At 37.2% G+C, this 25,626-nt stretch overlaps 1 protein-coding gene across 2 annotated transcripts; it reads right to left on the bottom strand.

Moving 5' to 3' along the window:
• Window positions 1-387: 387 nt before the first annotated feature.
• On the bottom strand, window positions 388-22,842 carry LOC129744957 (myosin heavy chain, muscle-like). 2 transcript variants are annotated; one of them, XM_055737779.1, is made up of 15 exons: window positions 22,824-22,842; window positions 19,380-19,778; window positions 7,308-7,451; window positions 6,858-7,235; window positions 6,627-6,789; window positions 6,460-6,563; window positions 5,987-6,394; window positions 5,758-5,928; window positions 4,773-5,362; window positions 4,595-4,715; window positions 4,267-4,530; window positions 3,097-4,193; window positions 2,958-3,036; window positions 1,717-2,892; window positions 388-1,657 (listed from the first exon to the last, which is right to left on the bottom strand). In XM_055737779.1, exons 2-15 carry the CDS (start codon window positions 19,581-19,583, stop codon window positions 734-736), a joined length of 5,823 nt encoding a protein of 1,940 aa, XP_055593754.1. In that variant the 5' UTR covers window positions 19,584-19,778; window positions 22,824-22,842; the 3' UTR covers window positions 388-733. The 2 variants fall into 2 exon arrangements, with proteins under 2 accessions (XP_055593754.1, XP_055593753.1); XM_055737778.1 differs by lacking the exon at window positions 22,824-22,842 and adding an exon at window positions 20,898-21,131.
• Window positions 22,843-25,626: the final 2,784 nt, after the last annotated feature.

The following is a 25,626-nucleotide window of genomic DNA, read 5'->3' as shown; positions in this document are numbered from 1 at the left end:
TTTGTATGAACTTTCAATGCAAACATCTTCAAATATTGTAGCATGTACCTACCTATAGTAGCTAGTAGATAGATCCTACATAGAGAGGACGCCGAGCGCAATGACGTGGGTCGCGAAATGTGAGAAGAATGCAAACGAAACAAGCGCAAAAAAAAAAATCGTTGCTATATTTAGGGTGTTTGAATCTGAATGGCCTCGAAATTGACAACAGAGGTGATTATTTTTTTTGACTCTGTCAAAAGGAAGGAAACCACCTACTAAATAGTTATAAGAACCATCGACTCTTTTTTTTTTTAGTTTATGCTTTTACTGCTGCCCTTTATTTTTCGAATTTAACGGTTGAAATCTAGATTCTTTCAAAAACTAATATGAAAACACTTACTAACATTTTTCTGTTTTATATACCAATGTATTTTTGCAATATTTGTAAACATCAACCATTATTTTATGGGTATTAATTCTAATAAATAGTAATATTTCTCCGAAAAAAGTAGTACTGAAATGATTTTAAATCGCATTTTCCATAAGGGAGATGCATCGTATTCTACTTTAATTGTGACGGGGAAATGTATCATCGTTAACTATATTAAGATGTGATTTGTTTTTCGTTAAGCCACAGCGGCTTATGGATAAAGCAAAGCTTCTGTTAGTTGTCTAACAGCAGTCCAATTAGCAAATCTCGCGTTTCGTTTATGTGGGTGAATTATAAAAGCGGATACACATGAAGGAATCTTTAGGCTGTACTAACTGCAGGACTGCCACCGCGCTGCTGCGAACCTGCGCGTCCTCCCTTGGTGCGGAATTTCGTGGCAGCCTGTTCGGCTATATCGGCCCGCTCTTCAGCTTCTTCCAGTTCTTGCTGAGCTTTTCGGAATTTGGCCAGATTCAGAGCGGCGATTTCCTCAGCTTCCTCAATCTGCCTCTTGTAAGTCTTGATCTTCTGCTGCAGCTTATCGACCAGATCCTGCATGCGTTCGTGGTTCTTACGATCTTCCTCAGACTGGAAGGTGAGTTCCTTAATGCGACGTTCGGACTTGCGTAGATTCTTCTGGGCATCGGCATGTCGTCTCTGTTCGTTGTCAAGCTCGGATTCCAGTTCTCGGATGCGCTGTTCCAGTTTCTGGATAGCCTTCTTACCACCCTTCAGAGCGTTAGTTTCGGCATCTTCCAAGCGTACTTGCAGTTCCTTGATTTGTTGTTCAAGAGCCTTGCGCAATTTCTCTTGAGTCTGAGCATGATCCTGTTCAGCTCGGAGCTCATCAGCCAGACGCGCAGCGTCAACCATGGCCTTTTTGGCTTTCTCTTCCGAGTTCTTGGCTTCGTTAAGTAGCTCATCTAAGTCGGAATGCAAGGTTTGAAGCTCAGACTCCAATTTCCTCTTCGCTGCTGAGATGGTAGCGTTGTTTGCTGACACTTCATTCAGCTGCTCATGGGCATCGCTGAGTTCCTGTTCAGCTTGACGACGGCCACGATCAGCTTGCTCTAGGAGCGTTCGTGACTCTTCCAGTTCATTCTGCAAAGCATTAGCACGTCGTTCCGAGATTCCCAGCTGTTCACGAGCTTCGTCACGGCAGCGTTGCTCTTCCTCCAACGCGCTCTGAATATCCTTCAGCTGTTGCTGGTAACGTTTGATATTCTTCTGCGCTTCTGCGTTGGCCTGAGGAATAAAATTATATTGATAAATATCTCAAACAAAAAATAAACAAAAAAAATTACCTTATTGGCGTGATCCAAAGCGATCTCAAGTTCGTTGATGTCGGCTTCCAACTTCTTCTTCATGCGCAGGGCCTCAGCTTTACCCTTGGCTTCGGCTTCGAGGGAAGCTTGCATGGAATCCAGAGCACGCTGGTGGTTCTTTCGAGTGTTTTCGAATTCTTCCTCCTTCTCCTGAATGCGTCTGTCGATTTCTTGGCGGACTTGAGATAACTCGAGCTGTGCACGCAAAACTTTGTTCTCCTCCTGTTCCAAAGCTGCCTCAGCTTCCTCAAGTGCAGCTTGCAATTCATCCTTCTCGGCTTCCAGGCGCTTGCGAGACTTCTCGATTTCGTGGATGTTGCGGCCACCCTCACCGATCTGGTCGAGCAGATCCTTGACTTCATCAGCCAAGTTCTTGTTCTCACGACGTACAGCCTCAAGCTGTTCTTGGCCTTCTTCGTATGCACCCTTGAGACGGAACAACTCCGTGGAATAGTTACGGCATTCCTTCTGGGAAGCATCCAGCTCGGCGGCCAAGTCGTCGACTTTGAGCTTCCATTCTCCGATGATCTTGTCAAAGGCCTTCTGTTTCTTCTCAGCAGAGTTGGCAATCGAGCTTGCACGATCAACTTCCAGTTGCAGATCCTCGACTTCAGTGGACAAGCGCTGTTTGGTCTTCTCCAAAGCAATTGTTTTCTGGTTGAGCGATTCGATGGTCTCCTCGGCTTCAGCAAGGCGAGCTTGTAGTTTCCTCTTGGACTCTTCAAGCTCTTCAGCGCGAGCAACACCCTCGGATTCGAACTTGCTTCGCCACAGTTGAGCTTCGGCGTTGGATTTGCTGAGCTGCCGCTGGATGTCTCCCTTGCCTTCCGATTCTTCCTCCACTTGTTCACGAAGGTTGTCGAGATCGTGTTCAAGGTTGCGGAATTTACCAAGTAGCGTAGCGCGTTCCCGAGCTTCCTCGTCAGCCAACCGTTTGGTATCTTCCAATTGTTGAGAAAGCGAGATCTTGATCTTGCTGAGCTGTGACACCTGAGATTCAGCATCCTCAAGTTGGCGGAGCAGGTCAGAGTTTTCAATCGAAAGCTTCTTCTTGGCGGCATCGAAGTCGTTCAATGTCCTGTTCGTTTCATCCAGCTTGCTCTGAACTTCGTTGAGTGTGTGAGATAATTGCTTGGCAATCTTCTCTTGAGCACCCTAGATTGGAAATAAAAATGTCTATACTTAGTAAGAGTTTTCCTTTTCGAACATTTAAAACAAACCTTTTCACGAGACAGAGTATCACAAGCAGAGCGAGTGTTGTTCAGTTCGTTGTACATGTTTGCGCGATCATGTTCAGCCCTGTTGAAAAAAATTGAAATTTCAGTTCAAGCGTTAAATATAATTCATAGAAAAACATACTTAGTCTTAAGTTTGTTCAGTTGATCGACTTGTTCAGCCATTTCAGCAACGGCATCGTTGTGCTTCTTACGCAAGTTCGCCAGAGTACCCTCATGCTGGATGTTGGCTTCCTCAAGATCCCGACGCAATTTAGCTAGTTCAGCTTCACGCTTCTTGTTCAGCTCAATCTGGGCGGAAGTTGCACCACCGGCTTCCTCAAGACGTTCACCCAACTCTTCCAGTTCACGAGCCAAATCGGCACGCTGCTTCTCAGCCTTGGCACGAGCTTGACGCTCAGCTTCAACTTCTTCTTCCAGCTCCTCAATGCGACCCTGCAGTTCCTTGATTTGCTTTTGAAGTTTACCCACTAAGTTTTGCTCGTCCTCGAGCTTGGCGGATAGAGAGGAGATCTCCTTATCCTTTCGTAGAATTGTTTGATCCAGCTCTCGTTTGCCTCGCTCTAAGTCATTGACGGCTTCCTGAGTTAGTTTCAGGTCACCTTCAACCTTACGACGAGCTTTTTCAACGTCAGCTCGCATTTTCTTTTCTCGCTCCAGCGAGTCTTCCAGTTCATCAAGCGTTTGTTCAAGCTTGGCTTTCACTTTGTTCAAGTGATTCACCTTATCCTCAGCCGCTTGCAGCTCTTCGGCGGTTTTCTGATTAATTTCACCCTGCATCTTCTTTTCTTTGTTTAGCTTGTTGATCAACTCATCCTGGTGAGCGATTTCATCGTTCAGGTTGCGGATTTGATGGTCTTTCGATGCCTTATCCTGTTCAATCTTCTGAATTTGCAGCTCGAGGTCTTCGGCATCCTTCTTCTGGCCGGCGATTTCCTGCTCCAACTTCTTTTTGGTCTGGAACAGCTGGTTTCGGGCATCTTCCTCCTGTGCCAAGCGCTCCTGAGTGTCACGCAATTGGTTCTCAAGATCGTTCTTCTGGGCAGTTAGCTTGGCTGCTTTCTCCTGGTATTCTTGAAGGGCACTCTTTTCACCGGACAGAGAATCAAGAAGGGCACTCTTTTCCGCTAGAAGTTTGCTGTTCATTGCCTCCAAGTCACGACGAAGCCTCTCTTCCCGCTCGAAGGCCTCCTGTGCAAGCGTTGCCTTTTCTTCCAATTTCTGCAATAGGTGATTGTTTTGGTTAAGAAACAATTTGTTGTCGATTTTCGCTAGCTGAAGCAATAATACTTACCGCAATTTGATCCTCGACACGAGATACGTTGAGCAGAGGCCTGACTTTGGTCCACAGTTTGAACCAGGGCCAGGTTCGCAACTTCAGGTATCGGCGGAGATTACGTTGGACGATTTCAAGAGCGACGCGTTGTTCCTGTTGTTTCTTGAACTCCACGCGAGACAGGTAGCCACGCATCCAGGCTTGCAAAGCAGACATAACGGCAGCCAAACGTTCATCACGGAAATCTTCCATCTGACCCAGGACACCAGCTCGGAAGAAGATCTAAAATTTGTTTTGAGTTATACTTGTGTACTGAAGTTAAAGAGAATCGTAGTGTACATCATACCTTAGTAATACCAGTACGGAAGGACTCAGGATCCAGACCAATGTGAGCAAGACACTGATCAACAGCATCCTTGCCGGTTAGAGATTCATCCTTCAAAATATTTGGAGCCAAGATCATGTAACTGTAATTGAACGTCTTTCATTAGGTGGGGTCGCGAACGAAGGGTTGATCTTCTTACCGTTGCTTGAAGTCAGGATAGTTCATCTTATTGGGGAAACCTTTTCGGCAAATACGGATACCTTCAAGTACACCGTTACAGGTCAGCTGGTGCATAACCAAGTGGGCATCAACCAGACCGTTTTGTTTCATTTCATTGGGAATGATACAACGGACGAAGTGAGGTGAGGTTGAACATAGGGTGATCATCAAACCGTTAAGCTGTTCCTTGTAGGCTGAAGAGACAGTAGCGAAACCACCACCCTTCTTACCACGACCACCCTTGGCGGCAGCAGGATCGGCGGACTGGCCTGGATGATCGGCGAAGATCTCCACCAGCAGAGCATTGTTGCCCTTCTTGAACTGATCGACGACAGTATCGTTAAGGGGATCCTTGTTCTTCTCGAGCCAACCGGTGATGTTATATGCTACAACACCGGCGTAATGGCCAATGGCAAAGTGAGCTGCTTGTTGACCTGGCTTTGGAGGTTTGGGCTTCTGGAACGGAGCGGACTTGCCCAAGTGGTTGGTGTTCAACTTTTCAGCAAAGGTCTGATCGGTAGCTTTCGGGAACATAGATTCTTCCTCAAGAATCGAGAGAATACCCATGGGCTGAACGATTTTGGATAGACAAAATGAGAACAAAACAAACAGTCATAATTAGGTTGAAGATCTCGGCAGCGACGTAACACAGATCTTAACCACAATTGTTTTAAAGTGGATCGAAGTTGGTTCAATCAGATGTAACTGTCTTCTCAAAAACATTCAAATTTTAATCTAGGTGGATTTAAATTGGGAGTCGAAAAAATGTAGTCGACCCCCTAGAGGAACTCCATCTTAGAAATTATTTCAGACATGGGTTAAGCACCTATGTTGTTATGTGATGATTAACAGTCGTTGATGCTTGGTAGATATTGTTTTAGATACACATGAGTAAACATACCTTTCACTGCTGGGTGTTAACAGTAACATTCAACAAAAATAGAGACAAGTAGACGGATATGCACCTTTTCAATCAAATCGATACAAGCCAGCAAATCCATACCGAAATCGATGAAGGCCCAGTTAATACCTTCCTTCTTGTATTCTTCCTGCTCAAGTACAAACATGTGATGATTGAAGAACTGCTGCAACTTCTCATTTGTGAAATTGATACAAAGCTGTTCGAAACCGTTGTACTGTAATCGAAAGAATAGGTAAATACAAAATGTTCTAACTAAAAACCTGATGACTCACTTCAAAAATTTCGAAACCTGCAATATCCAGTACACCGATGAACTGGGCACGCTTCTGCTTGGTATCCAGAGTTTCGTTACACTTCTTGACCAGCCATTTGAAGACACGATCGAAAATACCCTTACAGAGAGCACCAACGGAGTTTGTGACCTGCGCCACGTTCTGACCCTTGGTGACGAATTCGGCACCGACTTTAATACGTGGGTTCAACATATTTTTGTACAGCAGTTCACACTCAATACCCAGCAACTTAGCAACCTTTTCACCCGATTCGATACCATCGGCTTCAGCCTGTTCTTCGCGACCCTTCTGCTTGAACTTCATACCACCCATGTGCATTACGGCTGCGGTAATCTTGTAGACGTTGTGTTTCTCTTCCTCCGTGAAGCCAAGGATGTCAAAAGCAATCTTTAAGAGTAAAGAACATTGCGATGAATTTTCGTTTGGATATTAAAATAAGTTCAAGAACTTACATCGGTCAGCCTAAACTCTTCACCGTCATCGAGATTTGGTACGGTAATTTTACCCTGGGATACGTTGTAGTAGTCGTAGATATCGTTCGACAGGAAGCACATTTCTGTTGAGAAAAAATATTGATAATAATTTCCTTACCATTGTCTTTAAAAGTTTATCTTTGTACCTTTTACGCCTTTGACAGAACCGGACATAAGCTGATAGAAAACGTGATAGGATCGTTCCAGAGCCTGCTGAGAGATGACACGGGCTTTCTCCAGTAGATAGGTCTCAATATCGGCACCAGCCAGTTTACCAGCGGGGGTGAAGTGAATACGGATGAACTTACCCTATTTTGGAAGATAAAAAACCTTCGATAATCCACATTCCGAACTCATAGACGGTTTGTCAAACTTACGAAACGGGACGAGTTATCGTTACGGGTTGTCTTGGCGTTACCGAAAGCCTCCAGTACGGGGTTGGTCTGGACGACCTGATCTTCCAGGGAGCCCTTCTTCTCGTCGTCAGCGCTCTTCTTGCCCGCACCGATGGTGGCGAAGTACGCAATGACCTTCTTGGTGTTCTCGGTCTTTCCGGCACCAGATTCACCGGTAATCAACATAGACTGGTTCTCCTTGTCCGTCAGCATGTTCACGTAGGCACCGTCAGAGATGGCGAACAGATGCGGCGGAACTTCCGAACGTCGCTTACCACGGTACATCTTGGCCACACGCATCGTATACAGTGGCCAACGCTTGTACGGATTGATTACAATACAGAAGAGACCGGAGTATGTCTAGTATGTTAAACAAAAAAAGGTTGTCAGAATCATTCGCCAAATCCAAATTGAAACCCACGCTGGACTTACATAGATGAGCTTGGCGACGTAACGTTCGCGCAAGTTGTTCAACACGGAGGCATCGTTCAGGTACGTCAAGTTGGACATGTCCTCGCATTTTTCGTACTTGGGTGGATTGACCTGGCCGACCAAATCTTTCTTGAAGTCCTTGGTCTGTCGAGGGGAAATTGATCAAAGCATTAGATATTTTTTGAACACTTTTCTATATATGTAAGTAATTATATTTTTTCTTTTTCAATTTGTATCAAACCAGTAAATCAATATGAAAAAATATCCATTTTCAAAACGTTAGAAATTTGTGTGACCCGTTTCATTTGACTTTTTCAGACATCCACCATTCGTGTTATCTGGCATACAGTAAGCGCCTATTAGGCCGGAACAAATATGAAATCCTTCTTTCGTCACGCAGTATTGTAACATCAAGAGGGGGTGCAATTAAAAATATCCATAAACCAAGAAATTGAACAAAATTGTACGATTTGCATCGAAGAAAACCGAAAAGTAACGTTATTTTAAACCAAATATTTGAAAGAATCACGAATGTGAAATGCGCAAAAAATCCAATCTCCCACGGTTTGTTTTTCGCTCTTGCAATTGTTTGAATATTCTACTGTTTTTTTTTTTTTGGTTTTTTCATTAAACATTTGAAACTTTATTTATTTTCAAGTTTTTTTTTTAAACTTCGAAGGGGTTTGGTGGCTACAAAAGAAGAATATTTGTTCCGGTCTTATCAGGATGTGACGCCACTTTGACATGGTTACTATTAGAGAATTTGTTTTCGTGTGGTGGTGCACCGGGGCACTACCGGTAGTGCACTTTTTGCTGTTTTCATGCTCGTTTTCAGGATGAGTAGTCCACTGGTAGTGCACCATAAAGTGGACGGTGGAACACTCTGAAAATATTCGGTGTTGCTTGCGCTCTCACCAATACTATCATGAATTTTGACAGCACGTGCTTCCCGATGTAAACAAATATCAGCTGGTTGGTTTATTTCTATACCGCAAAAATTGCGTTCGAGCTGTTTTTTCTCTTTATTATCCCGAAGAACGGAAACTTGTTCCGGATTCAATACCAGTGCCGTTTCCAACAGAGGCGGAGAATTTCACCTGGATGGCACGTTCCAAAGCAAACAACGCTTCCAAGAAGAAAATCGGCAATCGGTTCCAGGCGATGACGAAAAAGAGCAGCAAATCCGAGTGCAAAAAGGCCAACCCAAAGATCTGGTGGAATCGCCCAAACCGGAAAGTTTTCTTGTTCGGGAGGGTCCTATAAGTTGGTCTCCACAGCAAGAATCGTTCAGCTGCATCGAAGCTACTCAGCTTCGAGCTGTGCCTTAGGGTGACGATGCTCGGTTGCGCCAAGTCCCGGTTTCCCACCCGTTGCCCTTCAAAAACGTTAGTTCGAGACTACACTCGTATGGGAGCTTGAATTTCGTTCGTTTCGGTCTTTTTGCTAAAATTTTCTCCCCCGACTTCCGCGATCTGAGTTCGCCAATTTGACTTCCAAGAATTTTTCTTCTGTAATCTGGAAACGGAAATAGGTACTCGAACGAAGATGAGATTTGCGAGGAATAAACGTTCAAAATACCGGAACCTTCAAGCTGGGGTAACTGCAGTCTAGTAGCAGCAAACATAGACCGCCCAGAATCAGCCGGTATTGTAGTTATCATCAGAGCCAGAGGCGAATCTACCAAGCAAAATAAATCTGAAATCTTCACAATTCAACATAATACATAAATTCATGTTAAAATTTTCATATTATTTACTAGACAATGATCAACTAAAGTAAATTTGTTTCAATTTTCGAAATCAAACGAAAACAAATACCAGCTGTAATGGATTTTTGACAGCTGTTGACACTGCCGATTTCACGTACACCAACAAAGGTGGGTGCAAAACTCGATTCATGCTCGTTTTCAGCTTGGAAGGTGCAACACTTTCGGGTGGTGAAAACAAATACGGTATATGTTTACGAAGAAACAATTTCACTACTACCTTTGCAACATTTCTTTCTCATCACCTCTCTTTCCACCACATTAATTTGCAGCTCCAAACGACGTTCAGAGGACACTGCGACCAAAATGATGATATACACCGGAATGTCAAAACGCGTAGTGTTGTCTCAAAATTTAAACGAAAAAAATAAAAGTTTAGGAATTAAAAAAAGGTAGGGGAGAGTGAGGATACTTGATTCCTTCGGGATACTTGATTCCTTAGCTATACCTCGAAACTGGAATGTCCTACAAATATCAAATGTTCTAGAAAAATGTGCCAAACAGAGCAAAACAACAATACTCGAAGCTCAAAAAAATTTAACAAAATAATTGTTTGAGTAATTGCAGTTTGTTTGAAAAATTCTACGAAATGTGACTTCTAGATCTTTTTTCATCACTTTAAATTGTTGCTTACATGGAAAAATTATTACCAAAATATTTGTTCCAATATATCAATCGTTCGAGCGTTATATGAACTTAAAACCATATTTTCAAAGCAATGGAAAACACTCAACTTTTTTTAGACAAAGTTTTTAAAAATGTTGATTTCGGGTTCAATTGATCCCTAGAGTTGAAAACGGTATATTTTTCTTCTGAATTGACCGTGATCATTGCTGATTGCGAGATTACTAATATTTATCCAATAACTAATATTTATCCAACAATTGTCTGAAGAAAAGGGCTAATATAATCAATTTTCTCTTAATTATAGAAAAAAGCGCCTCTAAGTATGCAATGTCAGGTCGCGTTGAGACAAAATTATAGAATTTTCTTCTTCTGTCAGTTATAAATTGTGAAATGAGAACAAACATGACCAAAATAGTCAATTGACATTCTATCTCGAGGTTTTGTCTCCTTCAATGGAGGATCAAGTCTCCCTTAACTTAAAAAATTTCGCAAGTTTTTTTTTTCTCCCTCGAAAATGCTTTTAGTTCATCTACAGGTTCAAGTATCATTCTAATTTTTGGAGCATAGAAACTTAAAGTTACACGCTGTCATAAAATGTAAAACGACTTTATTTTTACAAAAAGATATGGTGAAAATAAGAAAAGGGGATCAAGTACCTCCACTCTCCCCTATTAATTAACGCTTGTTTGGATAATATGGTAAAAAAATACGAATAACGTTAACGTTCATATAATTCAAAAGCTTTTCGTTATTTAATCTTCCTGTAATTTACAGTTTTCTGTAAAAAAAAATGTAGCCAAATTTTTGTGACTTGAACAGGCTGCCTAACGTCCGATTATTTCCAGTGGACGCTTTCGGAATCATCTCGTTTGATGATAATCTTCAACATTATTTAGTTCTCCTGAAATAAAATTTTTTATGAAATTTTTTAGATCCGTCCCTAGTTTCAAGAAAATGCTCCATAAACTTAACACCACATCGACTAGCATTTGGACACCAACTGATAAAAGGTGCAATGCTGCGTGCGCGAAAGAATACTGGAATAACGTTGTTTCGCAAAACCGATTACTGGAAGTACTTTAAATTAACAACTATTTCGATTTCACGTTGATCTTGATGCACTTGATTTCAACGCGAATGATGATGTAGAGAAGTTAGTCAAAAAATCATTCATTGCAACACAACAGCATAACAGAGTGAGAAGCAACCGCGTATGAATTGTTGAAGGTTGGAGGTCCAGGAATTTTTCTTCGTTCCTTATCTAGCCTCGAAAAAAGGTGCCTTTTTTATTAGAAGAAACGCAGGATTTTTATGAATTAAGGTTGAATAATTTTAGAACATAATTGTAATTGTTTTTAAATAATTTCCTACAATTGACCCATCAGTGGATCTTTCTCAAATTGTTCCGACAGAATCACCAAAATTGATCTTCATCGAAACAGCTTCTTTATGGTTTAAATTTAAAAATTCCAAAATTAAATTTTGTAAAGAAAATCATAAAATATTAAAACCACCGTTAATTGATTTTTGTAAATATTATTTTCTGTTATCTTATTTTAATCGCCGCTGGGATATATTCTTATTTAATTTTTGGCATTTCGGCGAGTTGTGAAAATTCAAGGTAGAAAATTTAGAAAGAATATGAAAGTATTATAGGTGGAAAGATCAAAGCTAGAGCGCTTTGGGTAGGAGAAATTGAATAGTTGGTGAAAATGTGAGCAGGGCTTTTTGTTTTGTGAACAGCTTTTGAACTACTTGCGTGATTCTTTGCCGCGCGCCGTTTCAATGTTGATAGGAAGCGATGAAGAAACCCATCGCATTCCTACCCACATTGAAACACGGACGGGTCGAACACACATGAGATTGTGTCCGACCGGGCAAAAAATCACCCAAGCAGCGCTCACATGTGCTGTTCTATTGCTAAGCCAATTCTATCGATGCGTGCTACTTTTTTAGGTACATCGGATGGTTGCTACTTTTGTTTTCGCATATTATCCATCCGATGCCTTACTTTTTTGCCAAATGCATCGTGGTGCCAAATGCACCTATAATACTTTCATATTCTTTCTAAATTTTCTACCTTGAATTTTCACAACTCGCCGAAATGCCAAAAATTAAATAAGAATATATCCCAGCGGCGATTAAAATAAGATAACAGAATCACTTGGCTAAAGAAGGGGGGAAATGGGATAACAAAAATTACAACACAATTCACCACGATGCATTTGGCAAAAATAGTAAGGCATCGGATGGATAATATGCGAAAACAAAAGTAGCAACCATCCGATGTACCTAAAAAAGTAGCACGCATCGATAGAATTGGCTTAGCAATAGAACAGCACATGTGAGCGCTGCTTGGGTGATTTTTTGCCCGGTCGGACACAATCTCATGTGTGTTCGACCCGTCCGTGTTTCAATGTGGGTAGGAATGCGATGGGTTTCTTCATCGCTTCCTATCAACATTGAAACGGCGCGCGGCAAAGAATCACGCAAGTAGTTCAAAAGCTGTTCACAAAACAAAAAGCCCTGCTCACATTTTCACCAACTATTCAATTTCTTCTACCCAAAGCGCTCTAGCTTTGATCTTTCCACCTATAATACTTTCATATTCTTTCTAAATTTTCTACCTTGAATTTTCACAACTCGCCGAAATGCCAAAAATTAAATAAGAAATATTATTTTCAGCATATGGGTTAAAATTTATATTCTATCATCAGAATATCAGAACTGAAAATTGATAAAGATGGATAGAACTTATTAACGTACACCAAATTACCTCCTCAAAATTTAATTTGACAAACTTCAATTATTAATGCTTTAATACCGTCCACTAGGGTAACATACAACTTCTGAAAAATTAGATCCACACAGCAAATTTTCGCCTCGATTTCCAGCAATAAAAATTGCTGGACACGTTCAGCAATCCAAATTTTTGCTGGAAACCAGCAATCGGGTTTCTAATTGCTGGTTTTTTCAGCATTCGGTCGTGTTCTTGTCATTTTTGCTGAAAAATTAGCAATCGCTTTTCCATTTGCTGAACTTTCCAGTAATTGGTCTAGTTTGCTGGAAAATTTGCAATCGAGCTGTCAAATTGGGGCCTGTAAGATTTCGCACGCTAAAGCAAGGTGAGACTTTTTTTCACGAATTTTTGTAAGATTTATCCAACTATTTTTATATTCCTCTATATTTTGGCAACCAGACATCAAGTCAAGGGTAAGTTTTTATTGGACATGTAGAAATTCTATAAATTATACTAATCAAAACTCTTTTTTTCGGTGGCGGATGATCAACACTTTGGCACGAAGCTGCCACCCCTAAGCCGGTGTTGGAATGTAGAAAAAAAAATCCGGAAAACAAATACATCCCTTAGTGAAAAATGGATAGAATAATTGTTTTTCATTGCTTATCATATGCACAGCTGGTATTCAATATTTAATTTTAAATTGAAAAATAAATTTGATACCAAATACAGCCGGTTGTGTTGAAACAAATAGCTGGTTTCCAGCAATCTGGATTGCTGGTTTCCGATTTCCAGCAATTTGAATTGCTGGAAACCAGCATTAATGTTTGCTGTTTTTCCAGTAATTTTAATTGCTGGGAATTTTGCTGGAAAATCAGCGGGACAAAAACCAGCATAATTTTGCATATGCATAGATAATCACACCGCTAATGCATCAATCCAAGTTGAAAAGTTGATGGGAAATCAAATTGACGTAGTCAGGAAAATTTTTGGTTTCTCCAGAAATTTTTAATTTTCTTAAAACTTTTAAAACTTTCATTTTCTCCCTACTCAGAAAAAAATGGTTACATACAAAAACCACCTCATGGGAGGGTGGAGGGGCGATTTTGGAGACTTGTGTTTTTTATGATATTTTTGCTCAAAAACGCATGAATTAAAAAAAAAACTTTCAACAATATATTTTATGTGCTTTTGGATTCTTCATTCCAAGTTTTATTACATTAGTAATTCTTCGTATTGAATCTTAACTTTTTTAAATGCGTCCCGAAATCTTTAGAATGGAAAGTTAAATTTGTATAATGAGTAAGTATTAAGTAACGAAATACAGAAATAACTATCAAAGATGTTAAAACCTATGAGTTTGTTCAAGATTTTAGAAGATTTGCCCTTTTTATTTGGGCTTAGAATAGCTTTTTTTTTTTAATGAAACCTTCAATTACTTGACAAAAAAAAATGCATTATATTCTTAAATCAAATAAACTAGGCCAACGAACCATCAATGAAAATAAATCAAATTTTCAAAAGTGGAAGTAAAACATCTAAATTTTTGGATTCAAGTCTGATTTAAGCAAATCTAAATTCAAGATTTTGGTTGCAGTTTGACTTTCTGAAAAAAAAAACCCGCAATATTCGATATATTAACCAATACACTGTGAAAATATGAAATAACCTGCAGTTTTTTTTTTTAAACTGAAGATAACATATTTCTTAGTAAGCAAACAATTTTAGTTTAAATCAATTACATAATTTAAATCCTGTGGATGAATAATTAAATACATATTAAAAAAAATAGTTTTCCATAAAACAAACTTGCAAATAATACCAACTTTATATTTGTAATTTTTGCCTGAAATTTTGAAATTGCATTAAAATTATGAGACACGAAAGCCACAACCGTGGTAAAATGTCTATAATAAATATAAAAAAAAAGAAAAAAATTAAAATTATAAGTCTGCGATCTCATCAACTCAGAATCTATATTCTGAAACTGCATTCAAAATTTAAGTTTTGAGTCCGTTTCCAAATTCATTACTTCAAAATCAGAATTTTTATTATTAATCAACATGTGAAATCTATTTCTGAGCTCTCAATCATGAACCAATAATTTACTTAGTCAGAAACATTATTGGTTTTTACCATTTATTTTTAAATTAAGAAAAACATGCGATTAAAAAAAAAACATGCGATTTTCACCCTAAAAAGATTGTTTTCAACGAAAAATCAAATGAAAACGTATGAAAACTTATAGTTTTTAATATATTTGTGATGTCATAACGCATAAAGCACAAATTGCAGTAATTTTTGGTTTTGATCGAGTTAAATTTTACATTTTTCCTGCCAAAAATGTTTTTAAAGAAGAAGCATAAGGTTGCTGCATACATTTAGGGGTAAAAAATTTGCCCAGACTGGTAACTGAATTAAAAAACTATGTATTTAAAAAACAAATTGGTGATTTTTTGCAAAATATTTTTACACCAACAGTGTTGGTATAGGATAAAAAAGGCAATATAAAATTTTAAGGAGATATCTTAAGCCAATTCGTAATACTGGGTAAAGTTTTTTACGGCATGGGAAAATATTAAAATTTGTACATCCATTGATCGATTTTATATTTTTTTTATGAGAATTAAAAACTACTAAAAACTAAAAACATGATATTAAAATAAAAATTAAATAAGTCATGGCCGTAGGAACGGAGGGGGAGGGGGGTTTGGGGTTTAAGTCCCCCCCTTCATGTGGGCCCATCAAATGCAAGCTAGGTATTCTACTCAACACTCAACATTTTAAAATTTTACCAAATTTTGATGATGGAGTATGGTTATTCGATAGTAACAACCTTGATTAAAAACTGACTTCAAAACCTCGAAAACTGATCCCAGATTCATAATTCAGCTACAAATTTTCAAAATTTCCTCACTTTTGGATAGTAAATAATTTCATAATTTCAATACTTAATTTTATTCTGGTTTCTTACAATCAAAATAAAAATTGTATTTGTGTTTTAAATCTTAGTTCAAATTTGGTTTAACATTTCCTTCAAAATTTGATACATGATTTTCGAAACTAATACGCTTTTTTTACATTAAGTTCATATTTTCCGAATATGTCGGATTAGAAATACATAATTGAAATATAGAATAATCATTGAACCCAAAACCATACGAATTTTTGTTATGGATTCATGGTTCATGGCTCCGAAACTTATTTCAATTTTTGGCTCGTTTTTATATACATTTTAGGAAAAGTATTGAAATTCCGAAACAGATCGAGAATTCAAATCTTTTGTTCATGTTCAAAATTTAGATTCAGATCCAGCTCGTAGATGAGTTCCACAATCAAAATAAAATTATCAAAATGACTATTTCGGTAAGGATTTAAATTGCAAGAGATTGCAAAATGATAATTTTGAATGTTAACCCTTCATTTCATGATTTTTTATTTTTCCGCAAAATTCATGTTAAACAGTCGGAAATGATGTGTACATTAAGAAAAAAATTAAAATTAAATACGATTTTTCACTTTTTCCATACATTAATTGTTGCAAATTTGTAACTTTATGAAACGAAGGGTTAATTTGATTTTAGAACTTAACCGAAGTCAGTTCATTTGCACAATTCAACTGAAAATGATAAAAACTTAGTAGAATTATAGTTCATTTTGCCAAAAAATAGTCCCATTTTTATTGAATTAATTTATTATAAAGAAATATGTATCTTATCTTCAAGCAATTTCAGGAAATTCCATTTGTTTTGGCGTATTGTTCGACATTATTAATATTGCAGTATTTTCAAGAACCAAATTTCAATTAAAACGTTTAACAAAAATCGAGTTTGCATAAATCTGATTTGTACTGCAAAATTTTAATCTTTTATTTTCACCGTTGAAAAAGGAATTTATTTCTAGCATTTTCTTTCGAAATTGAAGGATTTCTTAAAAAAAACTTATTTAAAATTCAAATCAAATAAGCAAAATAAAGCTGGCCAGATTATCTGGTTTTACCCGGACTAGCCCTGATATTTTATTAGAAAAAAATAGGGAAAGGTTCGGCTGCCCAAATTTTGTTGAAAATAAAAATTAGAACGATAAAAAAAATTATTTTTTTTTCCTTGACTTTTGTTGAATAGTTGTTGGATTTTTGCAAGTTTTCCCAAATATTGACCGGATTTTGGTTTGAAAATTTAGAAATAGAATGTCCCGATTTTGCCAGGTTTTAAATGAAATAGCCCGGACTAGCCCGACCGGATACGTGCAGGACAACTTCTGGCAATCTTAAGCTAAGTTTACCATGCAAACTTAAGATTTCAACCATCGATGAAAGTAAGTTTCCTATTTTGGTGCTAAAGGATTTTTCATACAAATCTTAATTATCATTTGAAGGATTTTACGGGCTTGTGATATAGCTCAGTTGGCAAGTCTGTTGTCTCCTGAGCCGATGTCCGCGAGTTCGAGCCCAAGAGTAAACATCGAACACAGTTGTACCGGATGAGTTTTTCAATAACGATCCGCCAACTGTAACGTTGATAAAGTCGCGAATGCCATAAAGATGGTAAAACGACTATAATCGAAACAAAAAAATTTGAAGGATTTTAGGATGTATTTTCAAAAGTTTCTATTTTACACGAAAAACAAGTTTCTTTTTAACTAGAAAACGAACTTAAAAACGGATAATCAAACAGTATGTAAAAATAATCAGTATTTTTTTCATTCATGCATTCTTTAAGTAAAAATGTCATAGAAAAAATATGGTCACCAGTCAGTTTTTCCTACGGCCCTGGAAAAAGTGTTGTGGTTGGTATACAAATGATGCATCTAACCCGCTGTTGGATGATGCCCGGTTTGACGGTATTCAATATTTATAAATTAATTACATTTTAAGTATGGACCTTCTATTCAGAAATCTGAATGTTTTTTTTATCCATTATCCGTATCTTAACTAAAACTCTGCATCCTAAATCAAAATGTATACGCAGTGTTTATTTCATACAATGAGGCACTGATTATAACGATGCTTCGTATCTAATCAATGGAACAGTTGAGGTTCAATTATGAAAAGGACTATCTTGTCCATTTTTGCCAGATTTTTAAGTTAACGTGTGTTTTTCCAATGTATTCTAACATCAGCCGAATCAAAAATTTCAGAGATCATAAGTTCCTAATACATATTTTTAATGCTCGATATTCAATTTGGAAGTGTTTGTTACGTTAAAAAAAAGTCGCCTTTGTGTATGCAACCAAAGTTTGATAGAAGAGCGGCAACAATCGAATATCGTGGCAAGCTGGATTTTCGATAGTTTATTTCAATGTAGGACTTTGAGTTGGGTCTTGTCTTAAGAGCGATCAAGAAATGGCCGTACTCTTCTTATTGTGAAATTTTACGAAATGTACTCTTTTTTATGAGAGTCATTTTGTCAGAAATATGAACTTGTTTGTTTCAGTATATGAAGAGTGCTTAGGTTTACATAGCGCACAAATCTAATATAGGGTAGGAGCACTAGTTATTGGACAGGTACCAGATATTGAACACTAGAAGAACACTAGCCAATTAAAACAATAATATACAGCAGACAAATTAATTTAAAATCGTTATGCTACTGTTGGAGCATTTTCTACCTCTATTCAAATTTTTATCAAGCATTTCGGACTCTGAAAGCCACAATATCCGAAACTAGAATATGTGTTCAAGTTTTGGCTTTGTTTTTTGACTGGATGAAGAAAACAGCCTTTTGGTGATTGGGAGAAAAATTGAATTAAAGACAAGTAAAATTCTAAGATAATAATAAGAGTGTTTTCAATTAAGTCTTTTTAGATGATTTCTGGAAGAGTGGCAGCCTTTATTAACTCTATTTTCTTAAGATTTTACAAATTAAAGTGTTCAATTCACAGAGAACGCCAATATTTCAATTATTGAACGTTCAATCTTGCAGCACTCGTTTTGTAAAGAAATGCATGTACCAGTTATTGAACAAACATCGGTTGGTGTTTGGAAATACCTGTTTCTTGGTTGCTAGCTCAACAAAATTCGCCCCTGCAAAGCGAAATACCCCTAAATATATGCAATTATATTCAATGTTTACGTGTTCAATAATTAGAACATTGCCTGTTCAATATTAGATTCATTGTGTTCAATAATGGGAAAAACAATTTCGAATAAAAAGGCTTAAATGATGATTTTAAAACACATTTCCTCGAAAAAAAGAAAATTCCTTCGAATAAGGAATCCAAAAAGCAATATTCATTCTCTGACTTTTTTTCTTTTCATTAGTTGAAAAAAAAATGATAAATTTATTTGAGCGAATTCAGGCAAGAAAATCCAGGCATTTTCCTTCGAAAATGTGGTAAAATCTGGGCATTTGGGTTTTTAAATCCTGGCAAACCAAACAAAAATCGCCGCAGCCCGTGGCGTAGAGGATAGCCTTCAAGTCTTCTAAGCCAGTGAGTATGAGATCGAATCCCGGTCACGGCATACATTGTACACTTTCTGTGGGTTGGTGGTTTTAGCATTTGTAAGATGCTAGCCATCATATCCTCGAAAGATGTACACTAAGAGTTAAGAAAAAAGGACTCTCTTCGAGGAAACATCAAGTTTCATTGAGATCCTGTACGTGTTTGTGATCGTTTAAAAAAAAAAATCCAGACTTTTCCTATGAAAATTCAAGAGAAAAAGTGAAAAATGTACACAAAAAAATTATTCTTATTAAGTCACATCTGCGGTGCTCAATTCAAATTTTACATTTCAAAAAAAATGTTTCCACATGTATTTAACATGTATAAAAAAAATATCGTTTTGGTATGGATTTTGCTTAGATTTTGGATAAATCTGGGAATTTTTCCCGATATCTGCATGGGCAACCAGGTCTTTTTTTGGATTTTTTTTTTCATTGTACTCTTTTTAGCATTGCCAGATATGGTAACCCTAGTATAGCTGCCTAATCCCACTCACCTCTCCGCCTGGCAGGGCAACGGTGACCAGCTCGCCCTTGGTCGCCTTAATCTCGCCCCGCACGTACAGCTCCTTATCGTCCGGAACCCAGCAATCCTTCTTGCCGTCGTAGGGTTTGGCCATATCGGCGGCCTTCATTTCGGCCGAAATGTACAGCCATTCGCTTGGATCGGGATCACCGCTGGTGTCTACGGCCTTCGGCATCTTGAGATTGGTTGCGGCAACGGCGGCGACTTAGACGGATGAGGGGAGAAAAAAAAGTATCGGGGAGCGAGAAGCCAAACTACTAATGGGAGTCGACCAATGTGGACCGAACCTCGAAACGGAATCACTAGAGAATTTGGAGTTTTTCCTCCGGTACTACGGGGATGAAATTTTGCCCAGCCCTTTGACGCCTTCCTGTAAAGACAAACGAAAATGGTTTATAAGTTTTATATAAAAATGTCATAAAAATGATTTGTAATATAAGTGCAAAAGAAGTCAACCGAAGAGTGAACAAGAATTTTTGAACTTCTAAAACACCAGATCCGATTATCTTTAGAATTATGCTCGATCCCACAATTCTAATATCGGATTTATAAATCCTTCTGCATTCTATTTCCCGTAAATTTAGGGTTGAATACCTAGATTTCGACAATTTTTGCTTGATTTTTCAAAAAATAACCATGTAAATAAACTATTTGACCAAAGTTTTTCATTTCAAATATGATTGGTTATATGAATCAGACTTTTTTCTTCATTCTCTACATTTTTTATTGATCAAAAGTTTCAAAACAGCGTTTTTATTATCCTTTTACTGAAACTTCTCGATGATCTAGATTTCGACATTCAATTTTAGTTTTCGACACAAAAAGTTTTAGTTTTCAACAAGCATATTTCCACCTCCTTTGTTAGTTCAGCAATATGAATATTTGCGTTTTGTAATTGCTTGTCTACTTCACGGCGTTTTTTACAGCATGGAAACAGTATAAACATACCGAAGAAGATGGGTGTCGAAAAATAGATTATTAGGTGAATTTTCAGCGCTAGTTTTCGACATCTCAAAAAACAGTTGAAATTTCATTAAATGTTAGCAAAAATATAAAACAGATTACCGAAAAGATTGATTTCAGAACCTTATCTATCCATTGATTCCTTTTATGTTGCTTTTAATCAAATAAAAGAGGGGTTTTTTCGTGACTCAAAATCATTCTTATTTGGTCGGTAGCATTGAATTTCACAGGAGAATTAGAATGATACTTTTAAATTATTGATTTACTACTATTCAATAACTTATTTAGAAGAATTTTTATATTCAACGTATTAAGTATACGGAGAGCCAAAATAGAAAAATATGAAGATAAGTAGCTTGAGCCTCCAAACAGAAAGATAAGCTTTTCATTAAAATTTTGTCGAAAACTAGCTCCTGTCGAAATCTAGAGTATCTACCCCAAAACGCCTACGTTTATGTAACAAAAAGTTTATGCAATAGAAAATCAATCAAATTAAATTCAGGAAATACACTTCAAAAGTTCTTACACTGCGTAGCAATCACTTCGCCAAACTCGTTCAAGGACACTTTGTTCAGTTTAATAAAGGAACGAGATTCAGTAAATATACTCCTAGCTCGCACTTAAGAATGAATACTGAAAGTTCTGTAAAACTGTTCTTATTAATTGAAACACTTTCGATCGACTGGTGACGTAACGTTTCAGGTGCCTTAAATCCGCCTCAACTTGGAAGACGGTCGCGATCCTTATTCGACAAAACTCGTTAATCGATTGATTCATCCGGAGGATCAACGCGAATTGCGCCTCGAATTCACCAACGAAATAGGCATTGGAATGTTCGTGAATCCGTGAGCCGATTCGAGAAAGCATTGTCAATCAATGATCTGTCGATCGAGTCACAGTCAGTGGTTGGCCTCTTTTTTTTTTTTAATTGCACCACCTCGTGCAATGATCGAGCGATAGTATTTTTAAGAAGTGAGGTATTGTCGGCGCAAAAAACAAAAACTACGAATGCAAATCGTGCCTAGCGACTTTTTTCGTACTGAAATAGATCTGCATTGCATCTTCAATCGAAAGTAAAGAATTCGATTGGTGGTTGATCTTAAGCGAGCACACGCATGTTTCAAAATGCGTTTAATTTAAGCATCGCAAGCACTTGCTGATTGTGGATTGCGGAAAATTCTGGCATTCGTTTAATGGTGTAGAACTTCTAAGGATTGTTTTCGCGTGGCATTGAAAAGATATTTTGAAAAGTTTCAAGCCTTTAACAGGCCATCTCAAATTTGATTTCAATAGAACTAGAAAAACTGATGTCATCAAAGCCATTCAATTATGGCAAATTAGAATTGTTCCAAATGCTTTTTGGTTGCATAATTGGTGAAAAATGCGCCTAAACTACACAAATCTATAGCACAAAAAAAACGCCTACTCTTATGCAAAACACAATCGTAATGTCAATTCAAAAATAAACTATTAATAAATAACCGTAATATTTCAAAACTGAACAGTAAATTCCTCGTGCTTCGTTTAAATTCATGTGCACCATTTGAAAGGTGAGTTCTTCAGCTATTTTTGAGATGAAAAAGAAAAGAAAAAACTGACCTATGAAAACGAGAAAAATACAATTAAATAAGTTTATATTTAATAACAAGAATGTACTTTTTGATGATCGTTAAGCTTTTTTTCGCTACACGGGTAATACTCTATTTTTCCCATTGCTGAAACACATGGCTTTCAGGATATCAGAGCGTTGGGAGCTAATATTTTACATTTTTGAATTAATAGGGGGTGGAAAAAAGGGTATTTTTTAAAGATTTGACGTAATGAAATTAAGAGTTTTTTGTTAAGATTTATGGATTCGCTTTTAACTTTGAAAGCCACGTTCAGTGCTTTTTACAGAACTAAAAAAACTATAAGTTTTTTTTATAAAAATTTTTTTAAAACGTTTTCACAAAATTGTGTTGAAATCTTCGATACCGTAAATAATTTAAGAACCTTTTTCTAATATGCAATATCAGAAATTCACAACTTTTGTTTAATGAATATACAATTCTTCCTAATGAAAACCATTTTTTTTGACAACTGATGAATTTGTTTTACCAGTTTGAGAAAAAAGGCTTAGATTGAAAAAAAAAATTCAGGCACTTTAATTTCTGCAAGATATTGTCCTCAAGATTTCTTCAGTGCTTATGTTATATAACAAAATCAATCACAAGCATCCGAAATTTTCACTTTATTCACTAAGTTCATTAAAAAATTTGAATAACTTTGCTTTGGATAACTTTTACACCACAGAATAAACTCACAAAATAATCCTTTAAAAAATCGTAAAAATACTCCAATTAACCACACATTATCCAACCAGCCATTGGCAAAGACTTCACTTGCAAAAATTCAAACCCTCGATTGACTTCCGGGTGCGTTGAGACACGGATACGCAGCTTGCGACACTTACGCGTTGTGAAACCTTCCTAAGCTAGCCGCGCATGGAGCTTCAGTTTTTATCAAATTACCAAATCTGCGAACCGTACCCACACAAGTGCACACCCACATCGATGCGAAATCCTTCGGTGTTCCGAAAAGGGCGTTCGATTGCCGCGATTAATCCGATCGATCGATTCGGGGTGCAGTTACCTCGATACGATCCGCCGATTGATGACCCACCTCATCATACGCACAGGACACTTCGAGCCGAAGTTGGTCGAAAACACTTGCCACATGAGCTGGTCTGGTGATTGATCTACATTAATTGACGATTGACGGCATTAGTTAATCAATTAAAAGTGCATCTGGTGGTGTTATGTTCCAAACACTTTTTTTCGTGGGATCTGTTCATTAATCTGCCATAATCGAACGATAATCAAACTATAATTTCATCCTGATGCCTGATTTGATACAATATGTATCAAAGAGTAAGGGAAAATATGGGTATAATGGCCAAACGAGACCGTATGGACATTTTCAGTTTTGGTGAAACTGTTTGCTTTTGAGACTTTTTTTTGAAGGACACCATTCTAGAGCTCATTTGGAACTTATTTATTTCGTATAAAATACCGTAACCTGGAGGAACCTTGATCACTTTTTTAATCAATTTTTATTAATATTCTCGGGTTTCTTTTTTGTAACCTAAGCAAGTTTTAAAATTTGTACTGTGGTCAGGATGATAAGCTTGACAGTCAATTGCAAAATTGTTGAAGTTCTAACTAGCAATAGGCGATGGAAGCGGTGCCGAATTTGGGTGATGGTTTTTCACTAGTGCAAGTGAGATGCAGCTAAATTTTCACCCAACTTTAGACAGATCTTACGGGTTTTTCTTGAGGAGAGAAAGAATAACTTTTTGATTCCATCGCTCATTAAATGTTCAACCCAATCTTTTATCATGTTTTTTTTTTGCATTTTGAGCCACGACGAACACGAAATTATTGCGACACCGAAAATGTGCCAATTTTCTTATAATTTCTTTCACGTTGCTGTTGACAGCTTATTTTGGCCTCAGTTTGTTATCGGATTGGGCATCAATGTCTGCTCGGGAAGACAAAATCGAGGGCAGACATTATCGGTGCGTGACAAAATCTGGAATTCACTATGAGTTCAATTTCATTTTCATATTATTGAATACTTATATACCATAACATAAACCATAAACAATATCATAAACAAAGAAGCTAAACGCTTTTCGCATTCGCATTCGCATTCGCATGAACAGTCGCCTAAAACTTCGGTTGGCGCTACTCCTCAACTCTCCGTTTTATGAAATTGGAGTCTTTGAACATTGCACCAACTTCTTTCCTAGATGATGTTACATATTCTGACTTCTAATTTCAAAAGAAGCAAAGTCTTCCAATTCGTTTCCTCAGACTATTGAATCTCTTAAATTGAAAAACTTGCCACCTCAGAATGTTGAAGGTGCCCTGGCCGAACCCTGCGGACTGTGTGGGGAAAGGGAAGAGTATATTAGTCGCTTCAAGTGACTAACGTTTACTTAAACGGTAGATGCAGAGATCTCTACGATCCACCCATAAACGTGGGGAGGTTTTAGAGAGGTAAGTTGGGGAAGGTAAACCCTGGGAGATGCTAGGCCAGCATTGTGGGAGATGATTTTGTCCTACTCGTCCAAAACTCCTAAAGTTTCCTACTGAAACTTCTAGCACTGACAGGCTTTTCAACAACAATGTATAAAATTGAATATAAATTAGTAATATTTTGTGAAATGCATTAATATTAAAATTTAAAAAAGGAAGGAAACATTTATGAATCCTTCGAAGAAAAAAAATCAAGTTCATGTATCGAAATCTTTAATCATTTTCTTACTTTTCCCTGCACCCAAAATAATTTTCACTTAAAAAATAAGTGACATCTGTAGTAAATTCTCGCCATACTTAATTTCATTTGAATTTTAAATGATGGGTCAAGTGAATTCACTTAAGTGACCGGTCAAGTGAATTACACTATGACGTTAGAAAGAAATTTATCTGAATTTCTAAGTAAGTTTCAAGTTTATTTTCTCTCGCGTTTTTAAATGAAAGAACATTTATAGAACACCACTTCGATTTCTAATACTTACATTACGCTTTTGCCATAAATTTATTGGTTGGAAAATTCCATCGTAATCCCAAGGCAAATCGGTTACTGCGAATAGTGCGACTTTTAAATCTTCCCTGCTGCAAACCAGAAAATCTGTCCAGTTCAACCCACAAGCTGAAACATGATACGCCTTTAAATAACTTTTTCTAACATCACGTTTAACACAAACTACCGCCAAAATCACCTAGTAAAGAATTGGGAAAATCCAAATCCAGCAAGCTTTAAACGCAGCTCTTTAGAATTTGCCATTTTGAACTCTGAAAATAAACACAATTACAACCCGACATCCACTTGAAATTCAAGTGATGGGGAAGTGAATATTTTTTCTCACTTCAAATTCAAGTGACGACTGAAGTAAATGTGGATGAATTCACTTGAATTTGAAGTGACTGCCAAGTGAAATGTATATGTCGCACTTGAATAGAAGAAAATCACTGGATCCTTGTTTTTAAGTGAAAAATCATGTGTAATTTAAGAGTGAATTTGGGTTCAGTGTGGTATACATATAAATTTTTAAACTAAATATTATTTTGACTTCAAAGAAACATTTTTAAACATATTTATGTCAGATCATATTCATTTAAATGTACTTGAACAAAATTGTAAAAAAATTGATTTTTAAAATATTACTTCAATACATGTTTTAAAAATTTATAGTACAATTTCTAACTAGC

This window comes from Uranotaenia lowii, chromosome 2, assembly GCF_029784155.1.
Source record: "Uranotaenia lowii strain MFRU-FL chromosome 2, ASM2978415v1, whole genome shotgun sequence".
Lineage (NCBI taxonomy): Eukaryota > Metazoa > Arthropoda > Insecta > Diptera > Culicidae > Uranotaenia > Uranotaenia lowii.
Note: the sequence above shows the minus strand (reverse complement) of the source record. Positions and strands in the feature narration are given on the sequence as shown.

Bases quoted from the DNA above. Each gene is read 5' to 3' on its own strand.
- LOC129744957 (XM_055737779.1), bottom strand. From the start codon at position 19,583: ATGCCGAAGGCCGTAGACACCAGCGGTGATCCCGATCCAAGCGAATGG. The intron at 5,363-5,757 runs GTGCATATCCGT...AAAATCGTTCAG, and splicing joins GTATCGATTTGATTGAAAAG to CCCATGGGTATTCTCTCGAT. The intron at 2,893-2,957 runs GTTTGTTTTAAA...TTTCCAATCTAG, and splicing joins ATACTCTGTCTCGTGAAAAG to GGTGCTCAAGAGAAGATTGC.